This window comes from Macaca mulatta, chromosome 13 (genome assembly GCF_049350105.2).
Source record: "Macaca mulatta isolate MMU2019108-1 chromosome 13, T2T-MMU8v2.0, whole genome shotgun sequence".
NCBI lineage: Eukaryota > Metazoa > Chordata > Mammalia > Primates > Cercopithecidae > Macaca > Macaca mulatta.
In genome coordinates this window covers 45,486,120-45,501,333 of record NC_133418.1, presented here as the reverse complement: position 1 = coordinate 45,501,333, position 15,214 = coordinate 45,486,120, and the positions used below count along the sequence as shown (strand labels likewise).

At 41.1% G+C, this 15,214-nt stretch overlaps 1 protein-coding gene across 2 annotated transcripts; it reads right to left on the bottom strand.

Moving 5' to 3' along the window:
- Positions 1-9,936: 9,936 nt before the first annotated feature.
- LOC716856 (lithostathine-1-alpha-like) lies at positions 9,937-13,050 on the bottom strand. Of its 2 annotated transcripts, none has more exons than XM_077960207.1 (6): positions 12,913-13,050; positions 12,509-12,618; positions 11,744-11,862; positions 11,210-11,396; positions 10,468-10,579; positions 9,937-10,265 (listed from the first exon to the last, which is right to left on the bottom strand). In XM_077960207.1, exons 2-5 carry the CDS (start codon positions 12,570-12,572, stop codon positions 10,485-10,487), a joined length of 465 nt encoding a protein of 154 aa, XP_077816333.1. In that variant the 5' UTR covers positions 12,573-12,618; positions 12,913-13,050; the 3' UTR covers positions 9,937-10,265; positions 10,468-10,484. The 2 variants fall into 2 exon arrangements, with proteins under 2 accessions (XP_077816333.1, XP_077816332.1); XM_077960206.1 differs by having other exon boundaries at positions 9,941-10,265; positions 11,210-11,447.
- Between the last annotated feature and the right edge of the window lie 2,164 nt (positions 13,051-15,214).

The window sequence follows — 15,214 nt, the reverse complement described above, 5'->3', positions numbered from 1 at the left end:
AGTTCATAATTGTGATGTTTCATCGAAGCCCAAAATAGTGATAATAGTAACATCAAAGATCACTGATCACAGATCACCATAACGGATGTAATAATAATAGTAAAGTTTTAAATACCGCAAAATTACCAAAATGTGACCCAAAGACTTGAGGTGACTACGTGATATTGGAAAACAGCACTGATAGACTTGTTCAATGTAGAGTTGTTACAAACCTTCCATTAAAACAAAAACCAAAGATACAGTATCTATCAAGCACAATAAAATGAGGTATGCTTGTATTCACATAAACCCAGTTCAAGTTCCAGAAGCAATTGTTGATGGTCTACAGATGGCTGGAGTATTTGATATTCATGAGATATTTGAATAGTTATGGTCTGAGGATATCGCATCTTTGCTCCATATGCAAATTGAAGCCACAACGAAAATGGTAATTTAAGGAAAATTTTCAGATCTACAGTGCTGAATGCATAGTGGAATGACCTAGGGACGTGGAATCCAGCAACAGTTGTTACATGGCTCTCATTGAATACATAACAATCAATAAATGGTTAAATATCCAGACATACTTAGTTACCTTCTTGAAGATTATATCTCCAGATACAGCCAAATTCTGAAGTTTGGAGTCTAAAGAGATTAACAAATTAATTTTGTGAAGACCCAATTCAGATCATAACACCATCCATATCAATAATACCATTACATGTGATTTGATAAAACAATCCAATCCAAAAACACAGGTTGTTCTATTAAAACAACCACCACAATAATAAAATCAAGATTCAATTATGTGGCATTTATAGGAGACCTGGCTTAAATTTACAGAGTTACTAAATGTTTTCTTTCAAGTGTTTGATAATTTTATCTCTTAAATATGAATCTACATTTCATTTTGAATCAATCTCTATATACAGTGTAAGAAATAGAACCAAATGCATTCCTTAGCATATAGCTATTCACTTGTTCCAGCACCATTTGCTAAAGAATATTCTTCCCTCTTGAATTTCCATGATACAGTTGGCAACAAACAACTAACTATAAGGCTAAAAGTTTATTTCTGAAATCTGCATTCTATACCACTGATAATTCATGTTTGTCATTATGACAATTCTACACAATCTTTATCACTTTAGCTTTGTAATAAGTTCTAAAATCTGAAACTGTAACTGTAAAAACTTGTGTTCTTTATCAAAATCGTTTTATCTATTCTTGACCAATATTGTTTTGGCTGTTCTGAATTTCCATATGAATATTAGTCAACTTGACAATTTCTGCAAGAGGAAGCTGGGACTTTGATGGGGATTAAGACACGTCTATAAGTCAATTTAGAGAGTACTTTCACCTTAATGTTTAGTCCCTGTTCTATGAACACAAACTCTCTTTTCACTTATTTAGGTCTTCTCTACTTTCATTTAACAATGTTTAGTAGTTTCTAGTGTACCAGATTTGCACTTCTTTTAAAATTTTTTCTTAAAATGTTATTTGTTTTGATATTATTGTAAGGAAAATGTTTTCTTGATATTATTTTAAATTGCTTATTCCTACCATATGGTTTTTCCTAGAGAATATATCTGGTGTGCTCGAGAAGGATGTGTATTTTGCTGACATTAGGTGAAGCATTCATTCTATATATGTTTGTATGATTTAGTGAATTTAGAATATATTTAAAGTGTTCTACTTTCTTGTTGATCTTCTAAGTGTTCTACCGATTACTAAAAGTGCTGCATTGAAGACTCGAACTACTACTGTTCAATCACCTGTTTCTCCCTTCACTCCTCCCAGATTTTGCTTTATGCATTTTGGGACTCTGTTCTTATTGGTACAGGTGTCTACAATTATTACATCTTTCTGAAAGACTAACCACTTTGTCATTATACAATGCTCCTCCTTCCCTTTAGTAACATTTTCTGCTTTAATGTCTAACATGTCTAGTAACATTTTTTGCTTTAGTGTCTAACATGCCTGTCGTTAGAGCAGACATTCCAGTGTTCTTATGGTTGCTGTTTGTATGACATATCTTTTCCTGATTTTTTACTTTCAAACTACTGTATCTGTTTCATGAAAGGATCATATATGTGAAGCAACTGGCAAATGAAGGAGGAGTTGAGAAGAGAAAGAACAAAGCAAACAAATCCAGTTTGTCAGTAAGAGGCGATTTATTAGAGAACTTACAGACAGAAGTGTGGTCTTGGTGGCAGCAAGACAGGCAGATCTCTGAACCATAACTTCCCAGGCCCAGTGCTTATACACCATAGGGAAAGGGGTTGCATGCTTTTTAGGGACAATTAAAGGCAACTTTCCAGAACAAGGAAAAATGCTGTATGTGTCATAATTTGTAATTTGTTTTGATAATATCAAGGTTGTTTTGCTCTAAAGGAAAGATTTAGAGTGACTGCATATTCTTGCACCAAAGACAGTCAATAAGCCAGGCACAGTGGCTCACACCTGTAAGCCTTTTGCTTGGGAAGCCAAGGCAAATGGATTGCTTTAGACAGGAGTTTGAGACCAACCTGGGCAATATGGTGAAACCCTGTCTCTACTAAAGATACAAAAATTAGCCGGATGTGGTGACATGAGGTGCGCCTGTCATCCCAGCTCCTGAGGAGGCTGAGGCAGGAGGATCACTTGAACCCAGGGAAGCAGAGGCTGCAGCAAGCTGTGATCATGCCACTGCACTCCAGCCTGAGTGACAGGAGTGAGACCCTGTCTCAAAAAAAAGAAAAAAAAAAAGACAGTAAATAAAGAATCAGGAGGTATTCCTGGGACTAGGGTTAAGCAGAAGTCAATATAGGAGATTAGCATCCAAGATGGAGTCACTTTTGTCTCCATACTCCACAGCTCTAATCAGGCTGTTATAATCTCACACACCCACATGTTCCACAATGGTCCCTGAGCTTGGGATAGGGTAGTATGGGGGGCACTGCAGTCATTTTGATGGCGTGGATAACACGTTACATCAATTTGCTTTCTACATGTAAGCAGAGGCTACAGCAGTACTATGAACAACAGGTAATGATACCTATGCTACGTATAAGAAACTGAATTAATAATGCCTTTTGCCACCACGTTCTCCAGGAGCCAAAAAAAAAAAAAAAAAAAAGGAGAGCCTTTGGGAGAAAAGGTAGAGTCAGAAAGAAAAGGCAGTTATTTGTTCACGCATGTCCTGTAGGACTGAAGTTACATCGCTGGAATTATTAAGAATTTTATTATATTATTATTATATATTATAAAATTATCATAATATTAAATAATAATATAGTAGTAAATAATACTATAATATTAATATTAAATTATTAAGAATATATACACGGCATTCAACCTTCATAATGGCACAAGTCCCCGCCTCGTGCAGCCATTAGGACATCTATTGCAGAAAAAGCAGAGAGTAACATGCCTTTCGTTTTACACTACAAGGTAGAGGAAACATTCCCCAGTGAGACATTTCATAAAACATTTAGTTGAAGGAGACACAACTACTTTACATAAAGCCTGTTTATGTATTTTAACTTTTCTAATCCTATTAACCTTTATATTTTTATATTCTAGGACCCAGGAACTTCTTTTCTCCATCCCCAGACCATTTGACTTTTTTCTGTGGAAAAAGGATTTCGGTTCAGAGACTTAGGCTCTTTAATGTTGGGGGACTAGGAGGGGCTCCCTTTGGTCCACTCAACCTTCAATCGTGTTGTATGAAGACCTTTGTTTTAATCCCACTAATTTCCATTTTATTCTTTCCATTTTTAAAAAAAAATCATCTAAAGATTTCCGCCCTGCTGCCTGAGTCCCATGTCTCTCTTGTTTCTTTTTCCTTTCAGTTTCATCTTATCAATGTTTTCTTCATTCACCTTGTTTCTTAATATTTGTTTAAAATTTTCCACCTTTCTGAGACGAGTCCATTCACTCTCCCTCCTGCCTTTCCCCATGCTCTTGTTAATAAACTTGGTGTTTTTATTAACATCTGTGAGACCCATTTGCTCAGACAGCAAATTTGATAAGACTTCTTGAACTGATATTTAACTCTGCAGGAGTAAAGTCACATGACGTTCCCATGTAAAAGGAGTCACCTTAACCAACATCATGTACCCTGACCTAAGTAATGGGTATACTCAGTGGCGAATATCCCTATCTTCATAAAGCCAGGCCCATGTGGCTTTCATAGAAGTTATGTCAGCTGCTTCATCTAAAGTGAAAGTATATCAGCTGCTTTATCTGAAGTGCTTTACTTGGCATTTATAGGGAGAGCTGGACAGCTCCTTTCCTCAGGATAAACAGATCTCTCAATGGCTTTCATCCTGTCCACCAGGCTGGTAGTTCCCTTGGGAATGACCTCCTGTGTGTCTGGATCATTTATCCCTGTTTGCAATTGTTCAATAGTGAGTTGTGGGTCCTGCATCAACCCAAACCTGCTATTTCACTTTGAAGTGTTTGAACCCAAAGATATTGCTCCTGTAGTAGTTACTCTCAGAATCCAATTATTTAAGTTTTCTCAAAAAGCTAATGATGTTGATCTGCAACATGAAACAATTCTTTCTCACTGTATCCTCTTGTTTCAATAGTTACTGGTTGTTCCTTCTCCCACGTCGATTACCTTTCTGGTAACCACTGGTCAGAGGTAGTTTCTTTTGTCCTGGAATAATCTTCCCTTTTGCGTGCAGGTAGCTTTGAGGTTAGTGGCGTGAGTTCAGACAGGCCCACATCAAAACTTGCTCCAGCCTTAAGTTCCAACCCATCACTCTCTTTTATTTTCATTTAAACTATAACTTATTACAATAACCAAGGCATTGAATATTTTACTTTTTGCTTATTAGTTTTCATTTTCTTATGCATCCAGTGAATCAACTCCCTGGAAATTGCAAGGTATTGGAATGTGAGAGTGCTTGCTGCTGCGCCTTCAAAATGTCATTTTCCATTTTAATCAACCCTGCTACTTGGGGATTATATGGCATGTGAAATCTGCAGTCTATATCTTTTTCATGTGCCCAATCTTGGACATCACATCCAGTGAAATGCATGTCTCCATTGTTATCAATGCATGGAGGGTATCCATACACGACGCTGAATTTTTCCAAGCCCTTAATGATGGTTGTTTGGTTTGCCATTTTTCTAGGGATGGCCTGCGACAATCTCTTGGCAGTATCAACACATGTTAGTGCATGCTTTTTTTCCAAGATGCCTGACAGGGGTCTGACATAGTATATCTGTCAGGTTCTTACAGGAGCAGCTGTCCTATGTGTGTGTGTGTGTGTGTATATATATTCACCTTGTTTCTGTCCATGTGTTTGTGGGATATGGCAGGGGCAGCTTGTTACTGTCACCACTAAATCTGCAGAGTAGAGAGCAATCTTGAATCTTGTTCCCTTTGCCATTTGTCAGCACTCTCCTGCAATGTGATGCTCACTGTGTTTATGGACAAATCAGCTAGTTCAGATAATTGCAAGGGAGCTAGTGTTCTAATTTTTGCTAGAGTATCAGCTTCCATGTTTCCAGGAGGTGAATCTGACTGTTGTTGAAACATGATACACAATTAAGCTTGCAGTGAGTTCTTGCAGCCTTTCTCAAATGTCTTTCCACATAGCAGCTCCCTATAAGAGTTTCAAAGCACGTATCAGCCATCTTGGGCCCATTGGGCAAGCCAATTGTAAGACCTTTAAATACTGCCCAATTATCTGTACAGAGAACTATAGACAGTGGCTGATGGGTACAAACCAACCATGCACCTCAGAGTTCTTCCCACTGACTGCTTTGCTGCATTCCTATCTCAAACCAGACAGTATCTGCCCATAGTTGTACAGCTACTGTGATCCATATACAAGGGTTAGCTCTTGTTTATTGGAGCACCAAGCATTTTCAAGAATGAGGGCTGTGCCTTTGTGCATTATTGGAGACATCTCCTGTGGGGGTTCCTCAATAAGGGCAGCACAGTTCCCATAGATAGCGCTGGCTCTAAGATGGCATGTAGTTCATTCCCAAGAGACTCATGGGGAAGGCACTATGTTGTTGCAGGGATACATGCCACTTTCATAAAGTGAGGCTTGGAGAATAGCTGATACAGGCCTGGGACACAACTCTTCTATCCAACTGATGCCCTCAGGCCTTATGTTCGCATGCAAAGACATTGGCACCTTAGGAAGAGGGGACTTGAGACTTATGCCTGAGTCACTAATATTTTAGCCTTCTCAAATGCGTCTTCTTGTTCTCTATCCCAGCAACAACTAGATCCCTTCTTCACTAGTCATTATAGAGCATGAAAACATTGCGCTAAAAGGAGAATGAAGGCCTGCCAATATTCCAAAAGACCTAGGGAACTCTGTAACTGTTTAACTGCTTTTGGCATGGCAAACTGTGTTTTATCAATGACTGTGCATGGGATAAGGCATGTCTTACCCAACCAATACCGTTTGTGAGTTGATGGCCCGTCCTCTGGACTGCAGAAGAGTGCACAATGCATGGAGGTGCTGTTGTAGCAATAGCGAGTCCTCAGAAGTTGGCATAATGTCATTGTTACAGTAAAACTGTTTAACAACAGGTGGGTCCTGTGAGTCAGGGCGCAAAGTGCTATTTTGGTATTATTTGCTCTATCACTTAGATTATGTTAGGCATAGTGATGTGTATCTCTGGAACCACCTTATTTAGTTCCTGGTAGTCTACTCTCATGATCCAGGTGCCATCAAGTTTGCTTACTGGCCGTACGGGACTCTAGAAAGGACTCTGGAATGGCCATATAACATTAACTCTGGCCATCTCCTGCACGGTGTCTGTCATTTCTTTTATCTCACCAGGAAGATAGTATTGTTTCACATTAATAAACACAGTGGAGGAGGAAGGTGTACCAGTTCCCATTTTGCTTACCCTCTTAAAATAGCTTTTATCACCCAAACTCATGGGTCAATTCTCTCACAGACATTTGTAAAGTGCATTCTAAGTGGACTGAAGATGTTTTCTGGAATAAATGAGATAAAACCATATAATAAGTGGGGGTACTCTGCCCAATACAAAGAAGGAAAGGAGCTCGTTTCACTCAGATTGTTCGCCCCCCTTAACCGTCCACAGCTGCTCACTTACCAGGATGTCTCTTTGGGTCTCCACGGATTATGGTGCATTTTTCACCTGTGTCCACTAAAGCTAAACCTTTCTGCTTGTTTTTTGAACTTCAATAGATTGTGAGATCCACGTGGGGCCTCTGTTTGCGCCCTATTGCTGGCAGGTAGAGGCAACAGTCTCTAGGCTGGGGGGAAGTCGCCCCTGGAATGCAGAGAGATTGGGGTTCTTTTATGTGAAGTTTCCTCTTCTTCTCCCTATTATGGTGGGGCACTAGGAAGTACTCTAACATGTTGATCAGGTGCCAGGTTTTTCCAAAGGCTCCCTAATACAGTGTTGTGTTTCTGATCTATTTTTTGTCTTCTTCAGCTGAGATCAGATCATACCATATCTGCTTCCTGGTAATCCTAACTAGGCCATTCATTCCTCCCTTTTTTAGTCTGGCAGACTTGGCTTCTCCTTCTCCACCCCCTCCCCACACACCCCCCCCAAAACCTTTTTTTTCTTAGTAACCAGACAGACCTTATCTCTTTCCTTTTCATTTTCTCCAAGATTAGCTACAGCTTCCTCATGTAATATATATCTTGTCCCACAAGAGGGATTAAGAGGCATAGGAAAAAATCATACCAGTTCCAGGGGTGGTGGGGATGGGGCAGCTTGCAACAACTTATTATTATTATATATTTCTTTTGCCCATAGTAAGCACAGCCTTATCTGGTCCTGCAAATTGCTGATCATAGATGGCCTGAGCATGCCCAACGCCTTTGAATTTGTCCTTGTTTCCTCCAGAGTTCACCATGCCAGAGTTTGACCCAGAAATTCCCCTACATTTGGCCAAGCCTCTGTCACAGCCAGGATAATCTGATCTATGAGACTATGCTTTCTCTCAACAGTTCCAGCACTATGCAACGTCGTCTCAAAGGGGATTGAGTGGTTACAGTACTCATTATATCAGCTTCACTTTCTGCTAAGAAGATGCCATCCACACTAGGGTTTCTTAACTGCATCATCTATGTGGCTCAGTTTTCTATTGGCTGCTGTTTGAAAGTTTCACTATGTTCAATAATTCTGCCAAGGGGTAATTTTGGACATTGAAGTTTTCCTGAAAAGGCTGTCCATTACTGCCTGGCTGCAGGCGTTGGGCTTTTGTTTTCCATTGCATGAGAGGTCTTGCTCTCAAAAGGGAAGGATAATTATCCTCCTCCTGAGATATGTCTTCATCTCACTCACTAATTGGTTTCTAAAGACAACAAGTCTTAATATTCCAGTCCAATTTAGGAAGAAAAGCTTGCACTTTTGGCCAACACAGTTCTTTCCCACGTAACTATACAAAGCAGCAGGCTAAGGGTGCCAGGTGAGTATCCTGAGTTTTGAGCTTATCTGCCAGACTAGATGCAAACATGGACGTGGAGGTCCTCATATCCTTTTCTAACTGTAATTCTTCCTCTAGTCTTCGTACCGTCACCTCAGCTGCTAACTACACTTCTGTGGCCATTCCCACAATCCGTAACAGTGGCCAACCCTCTGTCGCAGCCACCTGGTGGACCTTCTTACCCCAGCGAGCTGTAAGACTCTCTACTAATGAGCATTCTAGACCCTCCAGCATTTTCAGGGCATCCCTGTACTCACATGATGGTCCACAGGCATCTAGAAAGTAGGCAACACCACCCCACATCGATGAGGGGGGGCCTCCAGGATTTCCTCCACACATGCTTCCTGCCTTTTGCCCATAATTTGGTTCTTGGACCCCTCTTGACTGACTCCCCAGGTGTTTCATAAATGACCACATATGCAAAGCAAACACCAAACACAAAAGGAGCCAAGAAACTAAAGAATGAGGCGGAAAAGTCCAGTTAGTCAGTACAGGGTGATTTGCTGGGGAACATACAAACAGAAGCATGGTCTTGGTGGCCACAGGACAGGGAGATCTCCACATTGTTACTCCCTGGCCCCAGGGCTTATGTACCACAGGGAAAGAGTGCACATGCTCTATAGAGACAGTTAGAGGCGACCCTTCCAAACAGACAAGAATTCTGTGTTCACTATAGCCTATAATTTGTGCAAAGACCTCAAGATTGTTTTATCTAATGGCAAGATTTCTAGTAAGTATATGTTCTTACCCTAAGGACGGTAAATAATGTAGGAATTAGGAAGCATTCCCAGGACCGGGGCTAATCAAAAGTCAGCATGGCAGATTAGCACCCAAGATGGAGTCACTTTCATCTCCACAGTGTCTTTGAATCTAAGTCAATTTATTCATAACTTATAAATAGATTTTGTTATTGTTGTTTTAATTCACACTGACGATATATGCCTTTGATTGCATTGTTTTATTAAATCATGGGTAATGTTATTATTGATGCTGTTGTTGTAATGGAATGAATGGTGTTCCCACAAAATTAATTCATTAAAGTCCTAATATCAGTACCTCAGAATTTAACAGTATATGAAGATAGGATTACAAAATAAGTATGCCTGAATATTTTATTAATCTAATTTATTATTCATTTAGCCATTCATTCCAGGAGTGCCATTTAACAAACATTGCTGGCCACCAAGCCTCTAGTCATTCCAACACCAATGCATTCAACACTGTAGATCTGACAAGTCTCAAATTATCACGTCAGTCATAGCTTCAACTTATATAACAAAGCACAGGTGTGCCCTCTTCAGACCACAGGTATGTGAACCCCTTTAGAGTACCAAAACCCTCCAGTCACTTGTAAATCAACAGTAATAGTTTCTCTGACACTGGGTCCATGGAACTATGTGGATGGTGAGTGAAATCCTTATCTTCTTAACGTTGTCATAAGCCAGGCCACCATATGTTCATTGAGTCCAACATGCATGATATGCGGACAAAGTTTTTAAAAGTGAATGGGCCAAAGCAAACTCTAAAGTGCTACAATCACTTCCATCCCAAGTACCCAGGCATTAGGTGGGGAGATAGCAGACACACAAGACAGCCCCATGGGGGAAACATGTTTATTTTTACTGTTTAGGGCTCCAGAGATTGAGGTAAGTAAAGATACTAAAGGTCAGTGATGCAAATTCAGCAGAGAAGAGATGTCCGGATTGATTTCGAGAGAGATGGTTCAGTTTAATACTTTTACTCCATAGTAACCGGTAGACCAATTCTAGACATCCATTTTACAATTGCCTCCAGTATTTGAACTTGCAAACAAAGGAGAACTTCTCCTTACAAGAATCTTCCTTCCATTTCTTGAATCCTATAAGCCAATGAGAAGATTCAGGCTGAGGGGACCAGAATGTGTTACCCTCCTGGCTGCAGGACTCAGCAAAAATAAAGAGGAAACACTTCTCCATTTCCTGAATGAAGAGCTCACTCTTCCTCTATCCCAGTCCCCAGGTCGATCCTCAGAGATAAATAGGAAAGGATGGCAATAAGTGTGTGGTTTCTGTGCCTCTTACCTGAACTTGGAGTCAGGCTAGCACAGTAGGCAGTATTGGCACAGCTTGGGGCTCCAGTGTCCCAGGATTTGTAGGAGACCAGGGACCCACTGCTCCAGTGCCAATGGCAGTTCTAGATGGGGAAGGGCCAGAACAGGGGCAGACGTGACTCAGAAAGAGATGGAAACACCTGGTTTGTGTTCACACTCAGAAACAGGTCAAGACTATAAGACAAGAATAAACCTTCCTTTTTCTCTAAGTGTCATATTATTTCCTCCACATTTTCTCTAAGCTGCTTCTTTCCTGGAATGTTCACCTACCTCTCTGTGTCCTGCCAAACATTAAGTGTTCTAAATTTGCCACAGAGAATCATGAAACCTCATTATTGAAACTGGTTCCTGGTTTTTCTTTCCTGAGGCCCCAAAAGTTCATATCCAGCATAGCATTAGATGGTCATTAGTTGTTGATATATTATTTATATCAACCTTGTGGTTCCTGATTGCCAGCAGTAGATTCTCCTCCTCTATTCTCTTTTACTATATGGTCCACAAAAGTCTCTTCTATAACACAGATGATAACACAATAGATAAGAGGTACACAATAGATACTTAAAGATGCTACCCTAGAAGTAGACAGAATGAGTATATCTGTGAATGCCTGAAACACAGAGGAAATTCAGCCTTAAGTTTATCTCTAAGAACCTATAGAGAACTGAACCTTAATATCCTTTACGTTATAGGATTTATAGAGAGGTTGCTTTTACCATAATATGGTAAAAACTGGTGCTTGAGGAGCCAGACGTCGGATCTCCATCTTCCCTCTGGAACCTGATAATCAGAAGGTAGAAGATGCAGCAGACTGACCCGGTGGGGGTCATAGAGGCCAATCCAGACATTGCCATCCTTGGTGCCACTCTCTTCAATCAGCGAAGCCACAAAGGCAACCTCAGCCTGGGTAAGGACAGATACCAGGTTACCCGAATTCATGTTCTGGCAGTAGAGCTGTTGCAGAAGAAAATGGAGCACTCAGTGATGGAGGAAAGTGTAGGAGACATATTGAGCCCTCCCAGAAGATCTGTCAGTAAAAGGACAGCACAGAAATGTCCCAGATGATGCTGTCACTGACCACAAGCATCTCTGTGCTGAATGACGGGATAAAGTAGATTTGAAAGTTTTGGGCTGATGATCGGATAGGGAGGGGACAAGTCTCATCTCATATCAGCCACTGAACACACTGGAGAGTGGCAGCTTCCCCTCCCTTCATGAGCCTCCCTTCCCACACTGCTCTCCTCACTCACATCTGCATCAACCCAGATCTCAAGGTCTTCATTAAAGTAGTAGCAGTAGGAGCCACAGGCATTGGTGCCTTCTGGGCAGCTGATACGGGCCTTGGGCAACTCAGCCTGGCCCTCCTGTCCTGGGAAAAGAAACAATTAAGAAAGACCCTCAGGGCAGGGGAAAGGCTAAGAGATGAGGTAGGAGCTTCTGAGGATTCTTTATAGGAATAGAAGGATGCTATAGGTCATGAAGCGATTGGTCACTACTGCCCTCCTACATCTTACCTATAGTCTCTCAAGATGTCTTTGCTCAAGACAAGAGCACACAATGAATAGGTTCATGAAATGAACCTCTTCCCATTGTCCCATTGTCCCTTTTACATATGGGGCTCAGGCTTTTTCTGCCTCGAAGTGCTCAGGCTTCTGCCTTTCTTAAGCTTGTCCGGTTTCTCTACACACAAAGCTCTCCTCAGTTCCCCATTCCACGAATGACTGTCTGCATACAGACATCCCCAAACCCCCCATCATGAGTAGTGTTAATATGATAAACCAATGCCACCTGCAGTGCTCACTGATAAGGGGTCTTGCTAAGTTCCATCTCTAACTCCCTAATGAGGTGAGGATGTTTTTGAAAGGGATGAGATCAGCAATAACTATCACTGAACAACACAAAACAACCCCTGAACTTGACTCTGCTTTTTCTCAAGTGAACTCGTATGCATGAGGATGGAGTGAGGGCTTCAGTGCTGGGGTTGTGGGAGGTGTGTATGGGGAAAGAAATCTCACCTTGGTTCAGAGACAGGAACATCAGGCAAGAGATCAGCATGAAGCATGAGTTGGTCTGAGTCATGCTAAGCAGCAGTGAATCTCTTGCTTAAGGAGCAAATCAGCAATCTCTATAGGAGAACACAGGGAAGAGGGTTTGAGAGAATGAGAGCAGAGCACCCATTACCTTCCTTAGATCCTCGTCTGAATTCCTGACAGCAGGAAGGTCCTCTGAGGTATTACATTCCTATATATTTCTCTTGAGAATCTGGAAACTATACAAACTCAGTAACCCAAAATAACTTTGGCTCTTACTGAGGCTTTGTTACTGCTGACACCTCTTGGACAGAAAACGCTGTATCTTCCCCAAGATTTTAGATTACAGCCCTTGTGAAAGGTGCTCTTCTCCTGTAATGCCCACTTACCTGTTGGCTGAATCTGAGGTGGCTTTTCAGGCCAGGTAATGATAGAGATTTATAACAGGGTCTGAGAGAAGAGCCACAGTATTTAAGCCAGGGGTGGAGCAAGGAGTGAGAGACAGCAATCCTACACAGGGCATTGACAGTAAGAGATTCTGGCATCAAGAGGAGCTCTTCCTGGCATATCCTGGGAATGGCCACAGATGAAGTCCTTTCCCCCAAACTGGAAAAGTTTCCAAGTTCAAGGCAGACTTTGCCCTTGCTCAGCAGAAACCGGATGTCCTATCCTGTAGCTCTGAAGATCCAGCAAGCAGCTGAGACCTTCCAGGAATCTTGGCAGCTATTATGCAGGCTAGGCCAGCAGTAGTAGAGGCAGGCAGAGTGAGAACCTGGAGCAGGGCCGTCTTTGAGACACAGAGACAAGGGAGCTGCTGAATGGTTAGGGAGCATCCCTGTTGGGAGCAGTGGGACAAATAGAGTTTAAAATATTGGTAACTTAATTGACTTATCCAATACCGTACTATGGAAGAAAATAGAGCTAAAACTCAATTCTTGTTTTCTTCTCCTTCTTATTCTAGTATACTGTTTTGTTTTTGTTTTTGTTTTTGTTGTTGTTGTTGCTGTTGTTTGCTCGTTTTGGCCTCTGAGCACTCTCCCACTTGCAGGTTCTGTCAGTCCATGTATGGTCAGTCGTTCTGTACTGTCCATTTCCTGACAAGACCACTGCCTGCATCACCCTTTTATAACCTTCATGTACCTCTCAAACCATTCATGCATTTCAATTTTGACTGTCCCACAAGTAGCTGAAAAGCCCATACTTTTCTTCCTCTGTTGAGCACACTTTTAAGAGGATCAAGATCACTCTATCTTTTGCAAAAGGAGCTCCAAGTTCTTTCTAAGAATCTCCCTTATTGGATTTGCTGGCTTGCCTTCTGATCCTACCATCTGGTAGAATTTCTTATTGGTTCTTTCAACATTGGCATTTTCTCTGCTTAGTCAATTAAAGAACACAATAGGACCAGACCTAAGAATTCTCCTTCACATCATCTCCTTAGCATAGATTAAAATAGCCTTAGAATACACCAGAAGATAGGTTAAGATCTGTTCATTGAAATTTTAGAGGTACCAGGTCTTAGATCTTTGGAGAAGGTAATTATAACTCATAAGAGGATTCCAGACTTATCCCCATATATGTTTTTCCCCTGTAAAGTCAGTTTATTCGTTTAAGTTGGCTATGTGACAAATTTTCACTCTCATTCAGGTTATTGACTGAATTCAGTTCCTTGTAGTTGTAGAGTTGTAGCACTGAGGTTCCCACTTCCTTGCTAGCTATCAGCTTAGGTGCCAGTCTCAGCTAGATTCCTTGGCACAAGAACCCCTCCATCTTCTAAGCTAGCAACAAGACAGTGAATTCTTTTTGGCCTTTGAATTTCTTGACTTCCCCTTATGCTACCAGTCAGAGAAAATTATCTGCTTTCAAATGGCTCATGTGATTAGACTGGGTCCCTCCAGGAATCTCCCAAAACCTCCTTTCTTATTGATGCAAAGTCAATGAATTAGTAACCTTCATTTTATCTTCAAGAATCCCTTTTGCCATATAATATAGCATAGTTGTGGTTTTTCAATCTCATCCTATTTACAGGTTCTGCTCACATTCATAGGGCACACATATATAAGATCAAGGGTCATGGGGGTCATGACTCTGCATAGCACAGCACAGCAAATAATTCGTGCTCCCCTGCAATGAACCTCACTCAAACTCGTGTAAGCGGAACAATTACTCTATTTCCCACATGAAAGAACCAAAAGACTTGATACATAAGACATTCCTCTGAACTTTCATGTTCATATCCTTTCAGCTAATGTCCCCGCCCTTTCAGCTAACGTCCCCCTCCTCCAACTAATCCCCACTTGTATAATACTTCAGCCCCGTAAATATTTATCTTCACATCTTTTGAGTAAATTCAAATTACTCAGTTTATGACTGCTAATCCTCAAGAACAGTTCCTCTATTCTTGATAGTGGCTGAAGTACCCTTGCTAAAGCCCCATAAAACATTTCACCCTCCTGCCCCAAGTTAGAATGGCCCTTGGGACTCTTCTTAGGCCAAGAACATTTTCAAATAAAGTCTTATGCTACTGACTCTTTGTTCGATTTTCCTCCAGTGTTTGGTAGGCTATCCCATCTAGGTTTGTGTGAGTACAGTCTTTGACGTTCATGTGAAAATGCAATCACCTAAGGACGTGTTTTTTAGAACATATCCCCATAGTTAAATAACCCATAATTGTATTCTCTAGCACTTTATACT